Below are 20,496 nucleotides of genomic sequence, written 5' to 3'. Positions count from 1 at the left end.
AACAGAATATTACGCTATATGTATCATGAAGTATACCTGTTATGACAATTAATATATTCTTCTACTTTAACTGTATTTTCATTATTTAAATTGTTTCATGTGAGACACCTTAGAACATAACACCTTTCCTAAACTACTCATACCTCACTTGTTTAGGTGTTTTTAATATTTCCCATAAGTTTTAGTGCCAAGTGTTTTGATTCAGACATTAAAGTTGTTAAGTAATAGTATCAATGTAAGCTTAGAAGAAGATTGAATATAATACACTTTCCGAAATGCTTATCTATCTCTTCTAGAAAAGTTTTTTGAAATGAAGAAAGGACAATGTAAAGATGCTCTAGAAATTTACAAACGATTTCTAACTAGGATGACACGAGTGTCTGAATTTCTCAAAGTTGCAGAGGTAAGTAATATTAACACATGTATCTGGAGTAAACAGTAGAGTTCATAATCTGGTAAGACATTCTGCCACAGAGTCACAGGTTATTAGGGTTGGAAGTGGCCTTGGAAGACATTTCATCCTGCTTCTCACCCAGAGCTGTGCTCTGCACTCTTGCTTTTCAATCAGAAGATCATCCTGTGTCCAAATAAAAGTTTCATGGATAATGAGCTCACAGCTTTGCAAGGTGGTCTGTCCCTCCATCTCACCTCATGGCTGTCCTTGATTGTGAGAAAGTGCTTCCTTTGTATTGAACCGTAGAAAAAAGCCCTTAGAAAAGTCTGTCCATTGTTCTTAGTGTGTAAACGATAAACCCTGACTTTTCTTACTGTGTCAAAATGATTTCAATACAAGGAAAAAAGAAAACAAAGTATAATTAATTTTATAAAGTTTATAAATTGTGTCTTAAGGATGTCTCTTTATACGTAATCACAATAACTGTGTAACCATACAGTTGTTGTTCCTGAGGTTATCTGTAAATTGGTGTCTTCTCTTATGAAATCCAATGATTGACTCATAGTGGAAATTATGACATTTTATTACATTCCTTTGTCAGGGTGACAAATGGGTTCTTATCTTGCTTGTCAACTAACTGATTGCTAGGGCTGACTGAAGTGTTTTGTGGGAAGGGTTCTGAAGCTCACCAGCAAAGCATAAAATGCTGTGGACGTGGGACATTCATGCCATGTTTTTGCTGTTTTTGCCATTTTCAGAATATAGCACAAGAACAGACATTTTATACACATAGTTTCAAAAGCACTCTAGTCCAAGCATTATTCTTCAAATTTCATTTATTCACAGGAGTGATAATTGTCATATTTAAATTCCAAGACCAAAATAATCTTGCAAAATACTGTCTCTCGAGCTTAGATCCATACAGTTTATAATCAGAATTTGTTAAAAAAATCAATATGGGAAACAAAAGGTAAAGATTAGCTTAATAAACTACATATACATTAAAGCATGTTCATGTATATTTCCATGGGTTTATTGATGTTGGTGGCCTTTAAGGAAGGATAGAATTGCTTGAAACTTTTGCTGCTACACAAGTTTTATTTTTTGTATTTGATATGATTTTCCCATGGTTCAACTGTAATTATCAATGTAATCTAGCAAAATTTGCCTAATTTCTTTCTGTGAGAAGATCAATTATACCTAAACACTCAGGGCAGAAGATTATTTCACTGTTCGATTAATTCCTGATGCACACTCTTCCCAGTGTTCCCATCTGATGTTGTGTATATCAAAAAAGTAAAGAGCTGGACGTGTTACAATTTGGGGGTAAATATTTCTCTAATCAACATAATAAGGCTGGGCTCAAGGTCTCCTTGAGAAAAAGGGTGCTTATATATCAGTTCCTTCTATTCTTACATGTAAAATTTTACTTTGTGTCTCTTGATAACCTCGTGTTATCACAGGCCCATTTCAGGCTGCTGAGAAGGAGATATACAGAAATTAGATGTCATTTTGAGAGTTTGTCTTTAAACAACATAATAATAAATATTTTAATTTTATTCAAACATTATGACTAAAACTTTTTATAGAATGGATACTAATTTACAAAATTATTTTTAATAGAATAAACATTAATCACAATGGGTTAACCATTAGTGTTTTCTTTCACATTTAAATCGTATCGTTCATAATTTAAACATTAACTATTTGGATACCAGTGTCGAATGGTTTGGTTATGATTGGTAAATACAGAAAATTTTCAACAAATATACGAAGCTTCTCTTTTCTACCAAGCAGTGCTTGTGTGGTGTACATATGTATGGACTCCTACCCAATAAGCTACCCTGTTGTTAATACCATTTGCCTGAAGAATGTGTAGATGACTTGCAAGAATGTTGTTTCTAAAATACAACTCTATATATAGGCTATATGGCAAATATTAACATTAAATTTCCCATCGTATTAAAAGAAATGTGGAGTAATTGAATAATTCCTATGGATATATTCAAATTTTGCAGAGGAATTACTTAAAGTACAGAAAACTTCCTGTGCTTTGAATTCTTATACTGAAGTCTCCTAAAGCAGACAACTGAAACTTTGTAAAATGGTTATTTTACAAGTAATAGGCATGTCTGCTAAACGCACTTACCTTTTATAGAACTAAATTATTCTTAGTTTGCTATTCCAAGGTAAATACCAACTCATTGGAGTTACGTCTCCCAGAATACTTGCAGACAGAAAGTGATGAGATTTCTGTAATACAGTCGCACTTCATCCTCCAACTTCATTGTGGTTCAGAAGTTCAGGACAGTAAGAATAGCAATGTAAAGGAAGAATTCCTTTAACAGAGTTACGCACTTAATAGAATCGAATCACCTTTTAAGGAGGTGATTCCAATATTAGGGACCCATAATGCTTTAATTTAAAAAACACTGACTTCATTCATATTCATATTTATTTTAATGGATCATCTCAAGAGGTATTGAAATATGGAAATAAATAGAATGAAGTTGCCTTAATTTATAATTTCCATACTTGGAAAGAATGTGAGTTTAGGGCAGACATAAGACAGCCCCCAGCAAAGAATTATCATCCCAAAATGTCAATAGGGCCAAGGCTGAGAAACGCTGCTTTATTTTGTATTTTTTGTAACATCTTTATTGGAGTATAATTGCTTTACAATGGTGTGTTAGTTTCTGCTTTATAACAAAGTAAATCAGCTATACATATACATATATCCCCATATCTCTTCCCTGTTGCGTCTCCCTATGCTGCTTTAGATATAGAAAAGGCAAAGGAAAGAAGTTAGCTCAGCATTTGACACACAAGTGGACTTGCCCCTCTCCAGTTTGCCTTATTGTCTTTCAGGAGCCGACACTTAGGCTTCCTGTATTTGCTTCCACATTTCCATCAGCATAATGAAGCACTTCATTTCTCACAGAGAGACTTGGGTTAACCCGCTTTGTTTCCTTAAGCCTCAATTTCATCATTTATATAGAATGAGAGAATGAAGTTATGATTTGTATTTTCCCCAGCTTTTTATTTTGAATAATTGTCAAACCTACAAAAGAGTTGATAAGCTTGTATAGTGAACACCTGTGTACTCTCTTCATTGATTCACCTTTATTAATATATTCCCGTATTTGCAGTCTTGATAGCACTTTCTTTTTCTGCCCCTCCCTCCCTCCCTTCTTTTCCTTCCCCAAGCTACCAAAATTTAAAATTCACATTTGCTTTTATCTAGTAATTCCACTTCTACAAATGTGTCCTACAGATGTGTCCACACAGGTGCAAAGTGATGTGTGCAGCATTGCTTGCAATGGCAAGGGATTGCAAGCAACTTAGATGTTCATTAATAGGTGACTTGTTAAATAAATTGTAAGACAAGGAAGCTGTTTAAAAATGAGGAAATTCTGTATATTAATATGGATATAGTTCCAAGATGTATTGTTAAATGAAAAGTATAATCCCAGTGTATATAATACACTATTATTTTATAATAATGTGGGAAATAACTATGTATTTATGGATTTACTGTTTCCTTGGATATGCATAAAGAAACTCTGGAAGGATACATCTTGGATGTCACAGTGGTTCTCTCTGTGTGAGGAAGGGTGGAAACTACACCCTGAACAAGTTACTAAAATTCAGTGAACATTCCCTGTCCAGAGGACTGACTGGGCATAATTAACAATTTAAATTTAGTCGAAGCATTTTAAAAAAATTTTAGTTGCCATTAACCATGGAGGAAACCTTTTACACTTCAGTTTCCTAAGTTCTTTTTTTCAGGTTCTAGCAAAATTCTGTACATTTGTTATGTCTCTATTGCCAAAATCATTGCTCTTATATTGAGTGGAAAACTCCACAAAAAGCACATATTCAAAGTGAGATTGATATATATAATAATTATTATTTTATACCAAGATTGAGCTGTGGTTTTAACTAATTCTATAGGTGATCTGAGAAATTAATTTTTAAAAACCTATTAAGTAACTTTTTTTTAATCTGCAGCAAGTTGGCATTGATAAAGGTGACATTCCTGACCTCACACAGGTAAGTGATTCTCTGAGTGAAAAATTCAGTATGCATGAAATTATTAATCCATAGTTTACCATAAATGGGCAGAGGCTTATAAGCATTTAATGCATTTTTGAATGTAGGCCAACCACCTTTCTTGGAAATCATTCTAACTTACTATTTCTTTTTTAGCTATTAAATATATTTCTGAAGATAATATGAATATTTTCCTAATCTTATAAAATCGTTTCCTCTTTAAAGGCAACGGTATTTAATTATTGAGCTCGTTTTTTCATTCTTAAACTGGAATCAAACGGAAGCCTTGAAAAATGTTTAAAAAGTGTTTCATCCATGAAATGTGACTATTCATAGGCATGTAATCAGAACATTTGAACTGTTCTTCCTGCTTCTTCTCCTAGTTTTCAACATGTCCCAGGGATGGAGGAGGGGCACGAATAGCGAGAACACTGATGTTGTAGTTGTACTGTTCAATACACTGATTTTTGTCTCCCCTGTGAAGGGGAGGAATTTCTATATACAAAAAAACCTTTTTTAAAAAAATAGTAGTGGTAGATGAGTGATTTTCTGGGGACTATCTAGGAAGCAAAAACAATAGTAGAGCTTCCTTATCAATCCTTTTATCTGTTAAGAGGGTATATTGTACGGCTCCTTGGATTTAGAATCAAGATGATTCACATGTGCAGAATTACTGTAGGACCTTTCTAATAATTGGCAGGAACTATTTTTGTTTAATCAACTTGTCATTCTGCTACGGTAAATTTCTTTTCCAAACATGTTCTTTAACTAGAAATAGATGATAGGAGAGAGTTAAGAACTGCTACCATATATACCAGTAATGAATATATGAGTTTTCTGTCTTTGCAAATAAAAAAAAGTTATTGTAATTGAAGAAAATTGTCATAATGAAAGGTTACCCATTTTTAATAGTATCAAAATGTGTTTAATAATTTATCTTTATTATCCCTTAAAATGTTTCTATATTTAAATGTTAACCTTAAATTTTTATTAAAAATTAGGGAAACCCAAAGTAATGGTCTCTGTATTGAGACCATTATTATTATTAAAATACCAATTAAATACCAAGAATTCTTCATAAATAAAATTCACAGAACAATTCAGAAAATGATGGCATTGTATTTTTTTATTTAAAAGTTGGTGGAAAGTGCCTTCTAATAGACAGAATATTAGTATAAAATATTTTTGCTACTATGAGAAAATAGTGTTCTTTGATTAGGTGCATACCTAAATAAGATATTGGTATCATCTTGGATATGGCTAAAACTTGTGTGCATAAAATACTATTAAAATTTCTTTATTAGATTATAATCTAATAAAAATTTATTAATTTTGTACCACAGTAATAAAAAGCAAAGAAAATCACTGTGCTTTCATTTTAAATTATTTAATTATTTACATTATTAACATTAACATTTACATTGCAGTTTTAAAAAATAACCCAACTACATGTTAACCTAAAAAATGTAGATATTTAAATATTTAACTCAATGAATAGCTTTTAGAAATGGTAAATCATCTTTATTTCAACTGTATAGACTGCTCTCACCATGGAACAGAAGTAAAACTAGTCATGTTGTTAGAGAGGCTGGCAGGTTAAGAAGAAAATAGGTCCTCATTTATCTCAGTTTGGGCAGAGTCTGAAGGGAGATAAAGAAAGGTTTAAAAGGATACTTAAATACCTTTCTGTTTTTAAAATTAGAAAATTATAGCATATCATTGACAGATTTACATACTTGGCTTTAATTTTTAATGATACTGTTATATTCATTACAGTTTATATACTCTTAAGAAGTCCAGAGGCATAATATTTTATGTAATGATGTATGTTCTGTGTTGTTATAATTTGGGGAACAGAGACCCATCCTTAAAGAAGATAAAATCTTACTCTGGGTCTAGTAGAAAGCGATTCTGTGGTAGAGATTCATTAGACACTGGTAACATTCTATCCTCTGCTTCTGTTATGACTTGAAGAGCCACATAGACTTCAGTATTAACATTTATTTTGAAATTATCTCCTTATAAAAAAAATCCTCTAGTTCATTTCTCCAGTGTATATTTAAATCTCAATTCAAAAGTTCTGTGTGCTTCTGAAATTTCTTAGTAAGTTACTTAATTGTGATTTCTGTTGGGTCCATGAGCAGCAGAGCTAAACACACTCCCTAATTTTTATTTAGAACCCTTCCACAGGTCTCATTGGAGGCTTGTCTTTGAGCTGGGGTTTTAGACCCACTGTGACAGTCTGGTCAGACAGAAACTGGAATGTGAGCTGTTCTAGGGTTAGTCCTTCAGATAGTGTTAGACAAGAACTAATCTGGAGATGGGTCAGAAATGCCAGGTAGTGTGGACTCTGTTTGAGACCTGTGAGATTGGGTTCTACTCTCTGCCAGGCTTCTCTGTGGCCGCCATGGCCACTGAATCTAGCCGTGGTGATGGACAAAAATAGCCAGCAAGGAAGAGGATTAAAGAGATTATGGGGACCAGAAGGGCTACCTATTGACTGGGAGTAGGGAAAGGCTGCTCCTAACCGAGAAAGGATTAGAATTCCTCTTGCAGCAAGATGAAACAGAGGGAGTGAATGGATGTCTTTCTGGTTAGAAAATGTACAGTAAATACCAGTGTGGTCATCGGTAGCCCTTTTTAAATTGTGCATATAATATCATCATAACAGCATTTTAAATGATTTATAAATACCAATGAAAAACCTTGTTAAACACTCAGAAGTACTGTATCGAATAAGAAGTGAATATGATATCAGAACTGAAATATTCCTCCTCAGCACTTTCCAATGGTTTCTTAGATCTAATAAGCAAAAAATTTGAATGAGCTTTTGGTTGCTTTTTATTTCCATTTGTTTTTAATGATGCTTTAGGATCTAAAGCATCTGAATTGTAGATGGATGCTTCCTTTTTGATCCTGTACTCACAATCAGCTATGAATTTGTTTCAAGAAAAGGATTTTCAAAATATTATTTCCTGTTTGGTGTGTGTGCATGTGTTCCAAATTTAATATATCTCCATTTATGAAAAACATCTTAGGTTTTGATGTCAGGAATTCTGGTTGATCTGAAAACTACTGGTAAAGAAAAGTCTCCTTTTAAAGACTGTACCACTGATGAATCGGTAACCATGATATATCACTGTTATTTATTAGTCACAAGCTGCCCCTTGTTCTTTGGGTTGGTATTTTCACCTGATTGGTCTGTTGACTTCAGCAGTATTTAAAATAAGCAACTAAAGATACTGCTAATTATACTAAAGTTCCTTTTACAACAGCAGAGGCATTCTCAAAGTTTTGCCCCTTGGAAATTTGAGACAGTTTTCATTTTTGTCTGCTGCATGCCAGGATGTGCTCAGTGCCATAGAGCTCAGAAGGCCAATATTCCTACACTCAGTGAACTTTACTATCAAAGTAGTTTTTTTCCCTCCAAAAATGTTTGAAGAGTTTATTTTATTAGATTTCACATGTCCTAATAAGAGATACAAATGATGAAGCATTTTTAAACTTCTAAGCTAAAATGCTCCAAACTTAATTTTATGTGCAATGCATTGCAAAATAACACCTCTTAAAGTCAGTTTTGTAGTCTGTGTTCTTGGTCACATTTCTCTCAACTATTGTGATTTTAGTGACTCCTACTTTATTTTTTTCTTAAATTACTAAGAAACTTTACAAAAAGAATGAAATTGCAAACTATCATCCTAGTTTTTGGTTTTTTTGTTTTACATAATTAAGAAACCATATAGGAAAAAATACTACTTCTTTTGTTATCCCATACTGTTCTCTATTTTATAACTATAAATAGCATTTCTTAAACAGGTTTCGCACAGAATCACATTTCTTTTACATTGCATTTAATACTCAGAGGACTTAAGTCTTCCAACTGGAGAGAGGTTCTATGGCTTGATATATTTTTCCTTACTGTGATCCCAATGAAAAGAATGGAAACCGAAAAGGTTAAAGTTATGTGCCCGGGCCTCCTAGGTTCCATTATTATGACAATTATAATCATTACTATTATGACAATTACAATGGAAGTTCTCAGGTGTGAATTCATCTAAAAATTGTTAAGCCATTTCTGTCTTCTTCCTTTTAAAGTTACAATACACATTCTGTTTATTAAGCAAGTGCATCTTAGTAGTTTACAATTTTTCTATAGAGCAAAATTTCCTTTATCTCTTAAAAATTCATTCTTTAAAACTTAGACGTATACCCCTAGTTGTAGTTTACTAGACTTTGCTAAGTCACCTTTTACCTGAGCTATATTAAGAATTCTAATTTTTATAACTTTCAAAATTTATTATATCTCCTGAAAGTCATTTTTTCTACTCTACAGTAATTAACGTTTTATATAACGTTCACAGGGCTGTCCCTTTCTACCCTACCTTCGTCACTTTGATCAAGTTAATATTTTTGTTCACTTACTAATTTATATTTATAAATTTATGTGTGGCTCACTTTGTAATTTACATGTACAATCTCACATAATTATATATGTAATAATATTATTGTTAAGGCAGTATATGAGTCTATTAGTGAAATGAAAATGAATATTAAATGTACTAAACAATTTTAATAAGAATTTTATTTTCATTTGTCATTATAGGTGCAATGTAAAATGTAGAGTTATACTATTTTAGCAGTTAGCATAGTTACTTTAAAATCCCTCAAAATTAATTTTATATTAATTTTAAGAATAATTGTCAAAATTAAATGTATCTATAAATGTTATGCCAGTCTTTGAATGCCTATGCTGCTGTTAAAGTCTAACTTGGGTTAAGATTATTCGAGAAAGGTGAAGGTAAATTTCTAATGCTTGAGGAATAGATGGGGTGGAATTTTATATGAACCTATTATTTCTTCTCCTAGTATACAGCAAAATGCCATCACTTTATATTGCCTAAAATATGATAAAAACATTCAGGTACTTCTTAATAAAAGAGGTGAAATATATTAAATTTGCCAAAACACAGTAGTCTGTTATAACATTAATATTTGCTAAAGTTACTTTATTATGTATATAAATTACATAGCTCAATAATAAGAAAATCTTAATTGTGGTTGACTAATTAAAGTTGTATTTTTTTCCCCACAACTCTCACTTACCCTTTCTTTTTTAATAAAGTAGTAATTTTCCCTAATATTTCAGTCAAATATGGATAAGTGAGATTTTACTGTATTTTCATATTTCTGTAAGTTTGTATTTGGGCACTTATATTTTTGACTTGGATACAAATACCTTTAATTTTTCCACTGTGGTCTTATGGAAACACATGGTGAACTTGATTTAATTGAGTTTACTACATTTAAGTAATATCTTAGTAAAAGTCTATCCAATGTCATTTCTACACCGAAACCACACTGTAACACTGTTTGTTATGCAGTGAAGTTAAGTATATATATGATGGGCCTGTTTGAGATTATGTGGAATTTAAATATCTAATTACCAAAAGACCCTGGAATGAAATTATCTCCCATATGTATTAGGGTGCCCAGACCTGCACTATACAAAGTTACAGTGATGTTCCAGTGTATTTATTTTGAAAGAAAGCGATGCAGACATTTATTTTTTACTTTCTTATTGTAGGCTCCCAGCAGTCTTATGGAGACCCTTGAACAGCATCTAAATACATTAGAAGGAAAGAAACCTGGAAACAAGTACGCATTAGTTGTATATTCTAAATAAGATGAAAAATACTAGACTCATTCTTTATATAGTGAGATTTATCACGGTACTACCATTTTAGAGTATGCTTTATTGTAATTATCCTGAGTTCCCTCAAAACCCCTACCCTTCCCATTAACTTACGACATCATGACCCCATTATAGGTAATCTGTCTGCAGGCTAATTCAGCAAACTAGTAGGTTGTACCTGTGTTGGCTGGACTTGCTGATTTATTTATTATTTTGCCCTCAGAAGGGACTCACAATCCTCAGAAAAAGAATTGCTCATGCTAAAACTTGAGACTGTCATCATTGGGAACCCAATTTCCCAAGCAGCCTTGAACACTCTGTTATGTTTCCGAGCCTACTGTGAAAAAGCAGAGCCTTCAGGAATGGCTTTCTGGACTTCAGACTCTCCCCAGGTGGACCCTTCAGCATGGCATGCTGCTGACACTTGACAGTTATTTTTCTAGACAGAGTAGCAGTTGAGCAACGATAAGTGTAGTTTTAGTAGACTTTCAACCTTTCTGTTTGGACACTTAGATTTTTGACCATTTTTCCTGACCGCATGCCAAAAATGTCCAGGTTCCATTTTTGTCTTCTCTCCAGCCGGGATCATACTTGTCGGTTCACAAGACCTGGTACTTTCCCGTCTTTGTACCTCGCTCAGAGTGTAATTCTGCTAATCTTGGGTGCCTCCCCTCCTTGTCTCTGCGTGCGTGCATTTTACACATCCTGGGGAGGGCCATCTCATGAGGGCTTCCTTAATCATGCACCACACTGTTTTATGACTCTCCTCCCCACCTCCCCTGCCCTGATATGTGGTTTAAATGGATTTTCTGATTCTTAAGGTCAGGGACTATTTTATACTTCATTATCTCCACCTAAAAACATAATGTAGCTCTCTCTATAGAGTCAGCTTGAAATCTGTTTTTGTTGGTGATCCCAGCTTTATGTTGATTCTGTTTAGATCGACAGCAGAAATTGGTAGAGACAACCCGTGAACTGCTCATTGTAGGGCTATAGGCTGATCGTGGATTTTACCTGTGATACAGCTACCAAAATGCACCTCCTTTCTGCTTGCTTCTCTCTGGGCATTCTCCCAGAATCTAGACTCGTGTCTTGAGTCACTCTTTTGCCTGTTGTTTAGCTAAGGGTGATTTCTGTCATCTTTTCCAAGTTAGTATAAAAATTATTGCATGTCTTAAGTTTTCGATGGTAAACAACGGAGTAGGGCTCTCTCAGGCTGTGATGGCAGAGCTATTTGGAATGATGGATGACAGGACCTCTCAGGGGCTCTGTCAAGGTTGTACCGTTGTCCAAGGTCTGTCCCCACTTCAGTGTGGCCATGGACGATCAGACTTGTGTGTGTAGATTGACGTCAACTGAAAAGACGTGCGAGTATGTTAAGTCACAAAGGAGGGTGCCAGCTTCCAGTAATTGCTGCCTCCTCCCACCCCTCCCGTATTAGGGTGTCTGGGAAGCCAAATGAGTGGCCCAGGATTTAAGCCAAAGGAGGCAGGAAGCCTGAGAAATGTCCCTCTTCCTGTGGCAGATGGATCCCTTTAGCTGAGGAAATATGCATATGCCAGAGTTAGAGCCTCTCCCTTGGGCCATGCAGGATACGCATGGGTGCAAGTCAGCTTCTCCGCCCTCTTCCCCGCTCAGGTCCCCGCACCCCCCACAGGTCCACCCTCTTCCCTCCTGAAATCTGCCAGGGCTGCAGTTCTGTGAGAAGCCGCCTTCTCGAGTGGATCTCATCAGCCCTAACTTCAGCTCTAAAGCCGCCCCCTTGTGGCTGCTGCCAGCTATTTTTGGACTATTTGGCTGTGGACACTTGGTTACATTTCTAGGAGGAGTAAAATAAGAACTTAATGATCTTCTGTTTTGCATTACCTTGTACTGAGCGTCATTTTCCTCTCTCCTTTAAAATCATTTTATGCTTGTCAGATTTCTTTTCTGAATTGGCTGAGACCACCTATGAACTTGTCTTTTGCTTATTCCCTATTTTTAAAATAAATGAACTATAGTAGTTAACTATTTTCTTCTTTGTATGTTTGTGCTTACCTGGGACCTTAAGTGAAGGGTGAGTACTATATTGAGTGACATTTTTTGCATTTGGTTATTCCTGAAAATGCAAAAAACACTCTTAAAATTCCACATTTGGTATTTAGAACATTGAAAACTGATTTCTGTCCATTTTACACATCTGTGTTTTTTCATTATACTCTTAAAATTTTCTCCTAAGGTGGCTCGCATAAATGGTTTTATTTTGGTCTTCTTTGATCAAGACTAACAGACTCTCTTAGTTGTATATTCAGATATCCCTCTTAGATTTTAGACATCAAAGGCTTTTTCACTTGTTTAGTAAACAAAAGATTTCCCTATGGCACGTGGCAGAAGTGCCAAAAGACAATGCTATTAAGAAAATTAATTACTTAAACGGGTTTTCTTTGTCTTCTGGTAGCAGTATAAAACTGTTCTAACCTCTAAGTCAAGTAAGTGCATAAAATGAAGCATTTTCAAATGTCTGCTAAAAAACACGTAGGCCTTTTATATTTAGTCCTTATATCCACCGATACTCGTTTTTGAAATTCTGTGCAATACTGTGTGATATGCCTTTGTATATTGTCTGTTTCTGTAATTCCACAGAACAAAAGAGAGAAATTGATTTTATTTTATAGGTGGGTTTACTAAGTGTTGAGGGTGCAAGAAACTCAAGTTTATTGTAATTAAAATTATTTGGAAGAGATAGGTTTTTCACATCTGTGTTTTGTTTGTCTTTCTGGCTAGCATTTTTGACCAAAAACTGTGTAGGGATTAGTGTTGCAAATAAGAAATAACATTTCTTCTTTTGATAGTTTACCATTAACACATGGGAAGTGTAAACCCTAGCATTTTCTGTGTTCATCATAGAAACCCATGGATTTGTTTGTAACATTTTACAGGATCTGTGGGTCATTCATTCTCTTCTAAAATTATATTCGTGCTTTATTTTCCCCCAACATGGTTCACCATGTACTAAATTTCTCTAGCTGAAGTTATTGAAATAAGTCTCGGGCTTTAGATAATGTCATTATATATAAAAGATTGTAGCATTTCCTTTTATCAAGGGCGAAGAGCCAGTGGTAGGGTAGAAACTCAGCTGAGGAACAGGTAAGAAGAAGCAATTTGTGTGTTGTGTAGGGGAGGAGCAAATGTGCTGGGCTCCCCTGTGATTTTGTCAGGACGGGCTGGAATGTAAAATGTGCACAGACAGACTTGGACTGGAGCCTGAAATCCACCATTAAAGAATGATGAGACTTTGGCGAGTTATTTACCTCTCTGAGCCTCCGAGCCCTCAGACTTCAATCAGTGTTGAGTGATGCTTTTTAAAGCTGTGGCCCCAATGGGAGCACCTCTGGTTCTACCTTTTTGATGAAATCATGGCAAAACCTGGATCTGGTCCATGGGAACAGAAGTCATACATCCTGACAGTTTAGTTTCATACAGTATAATTTTTAAGATGTTTGGTTAATTTATTTTTAAGATGTTTGGTTAGTTTATTTTGGTTAATATGTGTATCTGATATAAAACAATGAGATAGGTTCGCTTCCTTCAAAAAATTCGGCATCTAGTGGAGAAGACAGACGAATAAGATACAGTGCTTCAAGTGGGATGATAGTGGGAGACAGGAGGTTTTTTGCTGAATCCATGGGGTAGCTGCAAGTGTCATTTAGTAACAGCACTCATGCAAGAGCTTGACAAAGTGATTGTTGTGCCAATTATGATATTTTGTACTTAGGTTCGAGCATGATATTCTTTAGTAGTAGGTAGAGAAATTCTGTCATTTTTCTTTATTTTGCTACAGAGTATAGAATATGTTAGAAACTTGTATGTATTAGTTTGGAAATACAGTTCAAAAAGTTCTCGTTCATCCTCAGTTCTCTTTTCTGTATTAATATTGCTCACTGTGTCAGTACCACTAAGAATTGGTTCATGAAAATCTCTTGAGAGAGAAACAAATTAATTTCAATTAACTCATTCTTAGAAACTGACCACATCAGATGGCTTCTATGTTTTCTTTGCAGAGTTAAGGCTATTATTTTCTTGGATTTTTATTTAGACTTAACTCCCTTCCTTCTCCGCATATGTAAAGAGAAAAAAATGGTAGGAGTGGAGGAATTATTAACCAAAAACTCATTAGGGAATGTTCAACCTCAGTACTAGATTTTTAGGTTCCTAAGTTTCTGAGATATAGAGAATACTGTGATTCCATTTATTTCAGTAGACCCTTAGTGAGCAGTATAGAGAAGCATATATCCTTTTCTTCATAGGATATGTTACTCTGAAGATAACAGCCCAAGTACACATAACCTAATCGAGTGTAACCCTTATGCATCTGTCTTCCTTATATCACAGAAATCTCTGTTAGCCCTTGCTTTCGTGTTCATTTTAAGTGAAAACTAAATTTAGACAGGAAATGGCAGGCTTGTGTTTGCAAATGAAGTTGAACATAAGAGGTATTAATCTGGCATATAATATTGTTAAATTTCTTTTGCTATATCCAATAAAATAAAAATTCATGATATTGTATAAAACTCCAGTTACTAAATCTCTGCTGATTTTATTTTACTCCTGCCACGTGTGATATTTTCTCTGTAGATAAGTAGAAGGGCATCCCTGCCATTCTCTGAGACCCTGACAATAGTCTTCTTACTGAAATGTCTTTTTTTCTTCATTTTGTTTCCTTACTAATTTATTTTCCACCAATTCAGGTTAGTAAAACCTAAGCTGTTTAGGCAGTCATCTCTGAAGCATTTTTCTAGAAATGGTATATATAATCAGTGCTACCAGCAATCTAACTGAAAAAAAAAATGTATTTCTTCCTGACTTTCCCTCACTCCCTTAGACACAAGCATTGAGGTTACTCTTCTTTTTCCAGCTCCCAAGTTCTCACAGGATAATGGGAATATTTCTCATAGATAGTTTTCATCACAGCCATGAGAAAACCCAGACAATCTCTAGGAGTACGCACAGTGTGGAGTATGCACAGTGTGTCTCAGCTCAGTATGGAAGCTGAGACACACATCAGGCACAGGGCTTGTAGGGATCTTTTTTTTAATTCTAGTGCTCCTTTTATGTATCACAGTTATGACTAAGTGAATCACAATGTGCTTTAACCTTAATGGGTTTTCTAACTTGTAAAAATAATAAACTGGACGATCTTTTAAAAATTCTGGAAAGCATTATTTTTCCCAAGTCTTGGCAATTTTTTTAAAACTCCAATTTGAACAGTTTATTTTTGATGGACGTAGGCAATAAAGATCAATTCGAATAATTAATTGAGTTGCTAGAGATAGCAAAAAAAGATTTTCAATTTAAGAATTTCTAATACTAGAAATTAAGTGGATGGGAGACATTGGAAGCAGATGTTGTAATTGAGTAAAAGATAAAATATATTTTAAAAATAGTTTATCCGTTACTAAAAAGTCTGTATATAAACAAGTTAATGCTTGACCAACCATCAAACTTAAGTGCTTCTACAAATGTATTCATGTATATCCAATTTTAATTCTTTTTGGTTGCCTTTTAGATCTGGTGCTCCCTCTCCATTAAGTAAGGTAAGTTTGTTTTTTGTTTTGTTTTGACCATTTTAACGACTTTTGATTGTACAGTTCAGTGGCATTAAGTACATTCACATTGTTGGGCAGCCATCGCTGTCATCTGGTTGGAGAACATTTGTCATCTTCCCCAGCTGAAACTCTGTACCCTTTAAACACTAACTCCCCGTCCCCCTCTCTGACCACTCTCACCCCCAGCTCCTGGCAGGCACCATTCTACTTTCTGTCTCTATGAATTTGATAACTCTAGGTCCCTCAAATAAGTGGAACTGTCCTTCAGTATCTGTCCTTTCGTGACTGGCGTATTTTACTTAGCGTAGAATCTTCAACGTTCATCCATTTTGTAGCATATGTCAGAAATTTCCTTTCTTCTTAAGTCTGAATGCTATTCCATTCTATGTGTGTACCACATTTTGTTCATCCATCCATCCATCCATTAATGATCACTTGGGTCACTTCTGCCTTTTGGCTCTTGTAAATAATGCTCCTGTGAACATGGTGTACAAGTATCTGTTCAAGTCCCTGTTTGCAGTTCTTTTGGGTCTATACCCGGAAGTGGAATTGCTGAATCATATGGTAATTTTATTTTTAATTTCTTGAGGAAAGGTAAGTTTTTATGTATTCCCCTTTATATTAGTTTCTTAGTCATATAGCAGTGTGTACTTAGCCCTCTATCTGGACTAAATTTTTCTTTAAGTAGACGAAATTTTCATACATTTATATTACAACTGAAAACAAATGTGTCAGTGTTAACGTCTTACTAGTTACAAAGCACTTTCTCATACTCTGAATCACAGCCCTGTGAGATAAATAAGGCACATAACATTGTGCCTGTTTTGATGGTAGAGAAACCAATTGTCATTGGGTATCCTCACAAGCATACCTTTTAGACAGTCTACCGTAATAACTGTCACAACTCCTTCACCTCCCTTTCTCCTTTAGCATCCTGAAGGACAGGATTAGGGTTGTTAGTGACAAGAGTATTTACTTCTATAGGTCAGTAGTTCACATTTGCCATTGTATTTTTCACATTGCCATTTTCATTGCAAAAATGTGATAAATGTGCTCTTTCCTCTTTGCCAAATTTCTGTTACATAATTGCTGTTATTACAGACAAAAAAGTTGGCATTATGACTACACAGGGTACCCCAGACACCCTTTACTGTGTCAGTACCTGGCCGGCTGCCCAAGAGACCCTCAGGGAGCTCCAACAATCAAACAAAGAAACAAACAACCTAAGCTCCCTGGTGATTCTGCTACAGAGCCAGGTTTAAAATCATTATGTCACATGGGAGAAGATGACGGTGTGGGAAGATGCAGAGTTAGCGTCTCCCCACAACTAGGGAGCCTGCTGGCTGCTGGTGGGGGACTCTGATGCCCAAGGAGATTGGAGGAACCCCAAAGTGAACCGGTAGAACGTAGGGGGACTGAGTGGGGAGGAGAAGTGGATGCCAGACAAGATCAGTGCCCCTGAGGCCGGGGAGATCAGGAGAGGCAGGCAGGAGGGGCCATCCAGGAGGAGCGGGAGAGGAGCAGAGGGCGATTGCCCTGCCCACTGGGGCCATGGGAGCCTCTGACCTCCCAGGCTGGTCCCCTACAATCCAAAGCCCCCTCCAGGCGACGTGGGTTCTGGGAGCATAGGAGGGAGGCCAGGGAGATTAGGAAAAGCAGGCGGGAGGGACCCTGTGGGAGGAGCAGGAGAGGAGCAGAGGGTGATTGCGCCACCCACTCGGGCATGGGGAGCTGTTGAGCTCCCAGGCCGGTCCCCTCCCCACCAAGACCCACACCTCCCTGCCAGCCACATTGGTCCTCGGGGCATAGGAGGGAGGCCGGGGAGATCAGGAGAGGCAGGAGGTGGTGGGGCGGTGGCCCTCTGGGAGTAGCGAGAGAGGAGGGGAGGGCGTTTGCCCCACCCCCTTGAACCCAGGAAGCCTGCTGGGCTCCCAGGTAAGGTCCCCCGCCCTCTGAGACCGGGGTGGGGGGCACGCCTGGGCCTCTTCTGTTCCTTGAGCCTAAGCCCCACCCCCTACTGTCCCCAGGGCCTTTTCCAGCCCTGTGGGTCCTGAGCATTGGCCCCACCCATTGTCCAAACCTCACCCTTGCTTACTCCCTGCCCTCCACAGCCAAGGCCTTTCCCCCCATTTCTTGTTTTCTTTTCCCTCCTTCTCTTTTTTACTATTGTGGTACTGATGTACCTTCCAGTTGATTCATCTATATTTTATTTTTATATTCTCTCTAACATGTCTGTTAGTTTCCTAGTCTAATTTTATTTTTTACTTTTTTATTCGGGTTTTTTTGGTTTTTTGGGGTTTTTTGCCACCCCACGTGGCTTGTGGAATATTGGTTCATGAGCCTGGGGTTGGGCCAAAGTTCCTGCAGTGGGAGCTCCAAGTCCGAACTACAGGACTAACAGAGAACCTCAGACCCCAGGGAATATTCATCGCAGTGAGGTCTCACGGAGTTCCTTACCTCACCACCAAGAAGCAGCTCTGCCCAGCAGCCTACAAACTCCAGTGTTGGAAGCCTCAGACCAAACAACCAGTAAGACAGTAACACAATCCCACTCATAAAAAAAAAAAAAAAAGGCAAAAAACTATGTCACAGATGAAGGAGCAAGGTAAAAACCTGCAAGACCAAATAAATGAAAAGGAAATAGGCAATCTACCTGAAAAAGAATTCAGAGTAATGATAGTAAAGATGATCCAGAATCTTGAAAATAGAATGGAGGCATGGATTGAGAAAATACAAGAAATGTTTTAACAAAGATCTAGAAGAACTAAAGAACAAACAGAGATGAACAACACAATAGCTGAAATGAAAAATACACTAGAAGGAATCAATAACAGAATAACTGAGGCAGAAGAATGAATAAGTGAGCTGGAAGACAAAATGGTGGAAATAACTGCCAAGGAGCAGAATAAAGAAAAAAGAATGAAAAGAATTGAAGACCTCTCAGACAACACTAAACACACCAACATTCGAATTATAGGGGTCCCAGAACAAGAAGAGAAAAAGAAAGGGTCTGAGAAAATATTTGAAGAGATTATAGTTGAAAACTTCCCTAACATGGGAAAGGAAATAGCCACCCAAGTCCAGGAAGCACAGAGAGTCCCATACAGGATAAACCCTAGAAAAAACACACCAAGACACATTAATCAAACTAAAAAAAATTAAATTCAAAGAAAAAATATTAAAAGCAGAAAGTGAAAAACGAAAATAAAATACAAAGGAATCCCCATAAGGTTATCAGCTGATTTTTCAACAGAAACTCTGCAGGCCAGAAGGGAGTGGCAGGATATACTTAAAGTGATGAAAGAGAAAAACCTATAACCAAGATTACTCTACCCAGCAAGGATCTCCTTCACATTCAGTGGAGAAGTCAAAAGCTTTTCAGACAAGTAAAAGCTAAGAGAATTCAGCACCACCAAACCAGCTTTACAACAAATGCTAAAGAAACTTCTCTAAGCGGGAAACACAAGAGAAGGAAAAGACGCACAAAAACAAACCCAAAACAACTAAGAAAATGGTAATAGGAATATACATATCAATAATGACCCTGAATGTAAATGGATTAAATGCCCCAACCAAAAGACACAGACTGGCTAAATGGATAGAGAAACAAGACCCATATATATGCTGTCAACAGGAGACCCACTTCAGACCTAGGGACACATACAGACTGAATGTGAAGGGATGGAAAAAAATATTCCATGCAATGGAAATCAAAAGAAAACTGGACTGACAATACTCATATCAGATAAAATAGACTTTAAAATAAAGACTGCTACAAGAGATAAGGATGGACACTATATAATGATCAAAGGATCAATCCAAGAGAAGATGTAACAATTATAAATGTTTATGCACCCAACAAAGGAACACCTCAGTACATAAGGCAAATGCTAACAACCATGAAAGGAGAAATCGACAGTAACACATGATAGTAGGGGACTTTAACACCCCACTTATAACAATGGACAAATCATCCAAACAGAAAATAAATAAATACAGCTTTAAATGGCACAATAGACCAGATAGATCTAATTGATATTTATAGAACATTCCACCCAAAAGTGGCAGAATACACTTTCTTCTCAAGTGCACATGGAACATTCTGCAGGATAGATCACATCTTGGGTCACAAATCAAGCCTTGGAAAATTTAAGAAAATTGAAATCATATCAGGCATCTTTGCTGACCACACTGCTTGAGATTGGAAATCAGTTACAGGAAAAAAACTATAAAAAACACGAATACATGGAGGATAAATAATGTGCTACTAAATAACCAAGAGATCACTGAAGAAATCAAAGAAGAAATTAAAATATACATAGAAACAAATGACAACGAAAACACAAAGGCCTAGAACCTATGGAGCACAACAAAAGCAGTTCTAAGAGGGAAGTTTATAGCAATTCAATCTGAACTCCAGAAACAAGAAACATCTCAAATGAACAATCTAACCCTACACTTAAAACAACTGGAGAAGGAAGAACAAAGAAAACCCAAAGTCAGTAGAAGGAAAGAAATCATAAAGATCAGAGCAGAAATAAATGAAATAGAAACAAAACAGTAACAAAGGTCAGTAAAACTAAAAACTGGTTCTTTGAGAAGATAAACAAAATTGGTAAACCCTTAGCCAGACTCATCAAGAAAAAAAGGGAGAGGATGCAAATCAATAAAATCAGAAATGAAAAAGGAAAAATCACAACTGACACTGCAGAAATACAAAGGATTATAAGAGACTACTACAAACAACTATATGCCAATAAAATGGACAACCA

At 36.1% G+C, this 20,496-nt stretch overlaps 1 protein-coding gene across 1 annotated transcript in view; it reads left to right on the top strand.

Annotated features, from left to right (window-relative positions):
• Nucleotides 1–20,496, top strand: part of SNAP91 (synaptosome associated protein 91) — a 158,640-nt gene that overhangs the window by 66,112 nt on the left and 72,032 nt on the right. Inside the window, exons 8-11 of the mRNA XM_033867520.2 lie at nucleotides 297–403; nucleotides 4,406–4,447; nucleotides 10,032–10,102; nucleotides 15,685–15,712. Of these exons, the coding sequence (XP_033723411.1) occupies nucleotides 297–403; nucleotides 4,406–4,447; nucleotides 10,032–10,102; nucleotides 15,685–15,712 (248 nt within the window). The remainder of the gene's footprint in view (nucleotides 1–296; nucleotides 404–4,405; nucleotides 4,448–10,031; nucleotides 10,103–15,684; nucleotides 15,713–20,496) is intronic.

The sequence above is a fragment of the Tursiops truncatus genome, chromosome 12 (assembly GCF_011762595.2).
Source record: "Tursiops truncatus isolate mTurTru1 chromosome 12, mTurTru1.mat.Y, whole genome shotgun sequence".
Lineage (NCBI taxonomy): Eukaryota > Metazoa > Chordata > Mammalia > Artiodactyla > Delphinidae > Tursiops > Tursiops truncatus.
This window is presented reverse-complemented; position numbering and strand designations above follow the sequence as displayed.